This window comes from Emiliania huxleyi (genome assembly GCF_000372725.1).
Source record: "Emiliania huxleyi CCMP1516 unplaced genomic scaffold EMIHUscaffold_488, whole genome shotgun sequence".
NCBI lineage: Eukaryota > Haptophyta > Isochrysidales > Noelaerhabdaceae > Emiliania > Emiliania huxleyi.
The window spans coordinates 10884-11931 of NW_005198332.1; the positions used below are offsets into that span (position 1 = coordinate 10884).

The 1048-nt window shown below is 68.7% G+C and overlaps 1 protein-coding gene across 1 annotated transcript in view; it reads right to left on the minus strand.

The window, feature by feature from the left end:
• The window catches only part of EMIHUDRAFT_459371 (hypothetical protein), a gene marked incomplete at its 3' end in the record, with an annotated part of 1632 nt that extends 584 nt beyond the window's left edge, over positions 1-1048 (minus strand). The window contains exon 1 of the mRNA XM_005767503.1: positions 12-1048. Within this exon, the coding sequence (XP_005767560.1) occupies positions 12-874 (863 nt within the window). The 5' untranslated portion in view covers positions 875-1048. The remainder of the gene's footprint in view (positions 1-11) is intronic.

Sequence of the window (1048 nt, forward strand, 5' to 3'; positions counted from 1 at the left end):
AGTCGATGTACCCGCGCAGAAAGTCGACGCACGTGACGCGGTTGACGAAGAGGGGCACGCAGCCGTCGAACGCTAGGTCCTGCCGCGACCCGGCCGCCCGCTCGAAGGGGAGGAACATCAGCGCCCGCGTCTTGCGCCACGACTCAAACTCGCGCCCGCGCCCCTTCGCGTACTCGCCCCCGTGGTGGAATTGCTTAAACGCGGCGCGAATCACGCAGCTGCCGTCCGGGTCGATGCGCTCGAAGGAGGAGAACTCGTCCAGTTCGTCGTCGAGCGTCGCCTTCACCGACGCGTTCGCCGCGGCCGCCATGGCCTCGATTATTATGTTGCGGAGGTGCTGCCAGCAGTCGCCGAGGTACGTCTTGTACTTCCGCTCGCGCTCCTCCTCGGTCATGGCGTCCCACGCCGCCTTGCCGACCTTTGCCTCGACGGCGACCATCGCAGCGGCCGCGACCATGCGCCGCGTGCAGCGCGCGCCGTTGCACGTGTCCGTCATGAGGACCGTGCCCTCGCACAATCGGTGCAGGCCGATGTTTTCCGGCGACGGCCCGCCCGCCGCCGCCCAGCTGCCCGCGCCCTTCTCCTTCTCGTGCTGCTCGATCCACGCGGCGAGGACGCGCCGCGAGTAGGACAGGATGCGCTCCTCGATGTGCGCGAGCAGCGCTGCCGACGTGCCGCCGTGCGGCAGTATCGAGAGCCCGCGCAAGCACACGTCCTCGATGGTGCCGTCGAAGTGCTCGAGCTGGAAGTTGCAGCTGAAGACGGAGTTTCCGAACTTGGTCGACTCGTCCCAGCCAAAGGATATGACGCGCCGGCTCGCCGCGAACTTAAAGGCGGCCATCGCCTCGCCGGCGATCGTGACCTCGCCGCGCATCAGCTTGCTTTGGCGCGCGCAAGCGGCCGGCACGCCGTGGCCCGGGCACAGCACGTCAAGCACGTCCTGTATGTTGGCGGAGACGGTGGATGAGGCCACGCCGCGCGCGAGCTGCGCGTGCCGTAGCCCGCGCAGCTCGGTGGACTCGGCCTGCCAGCGGCCGTGCTCGTCGCG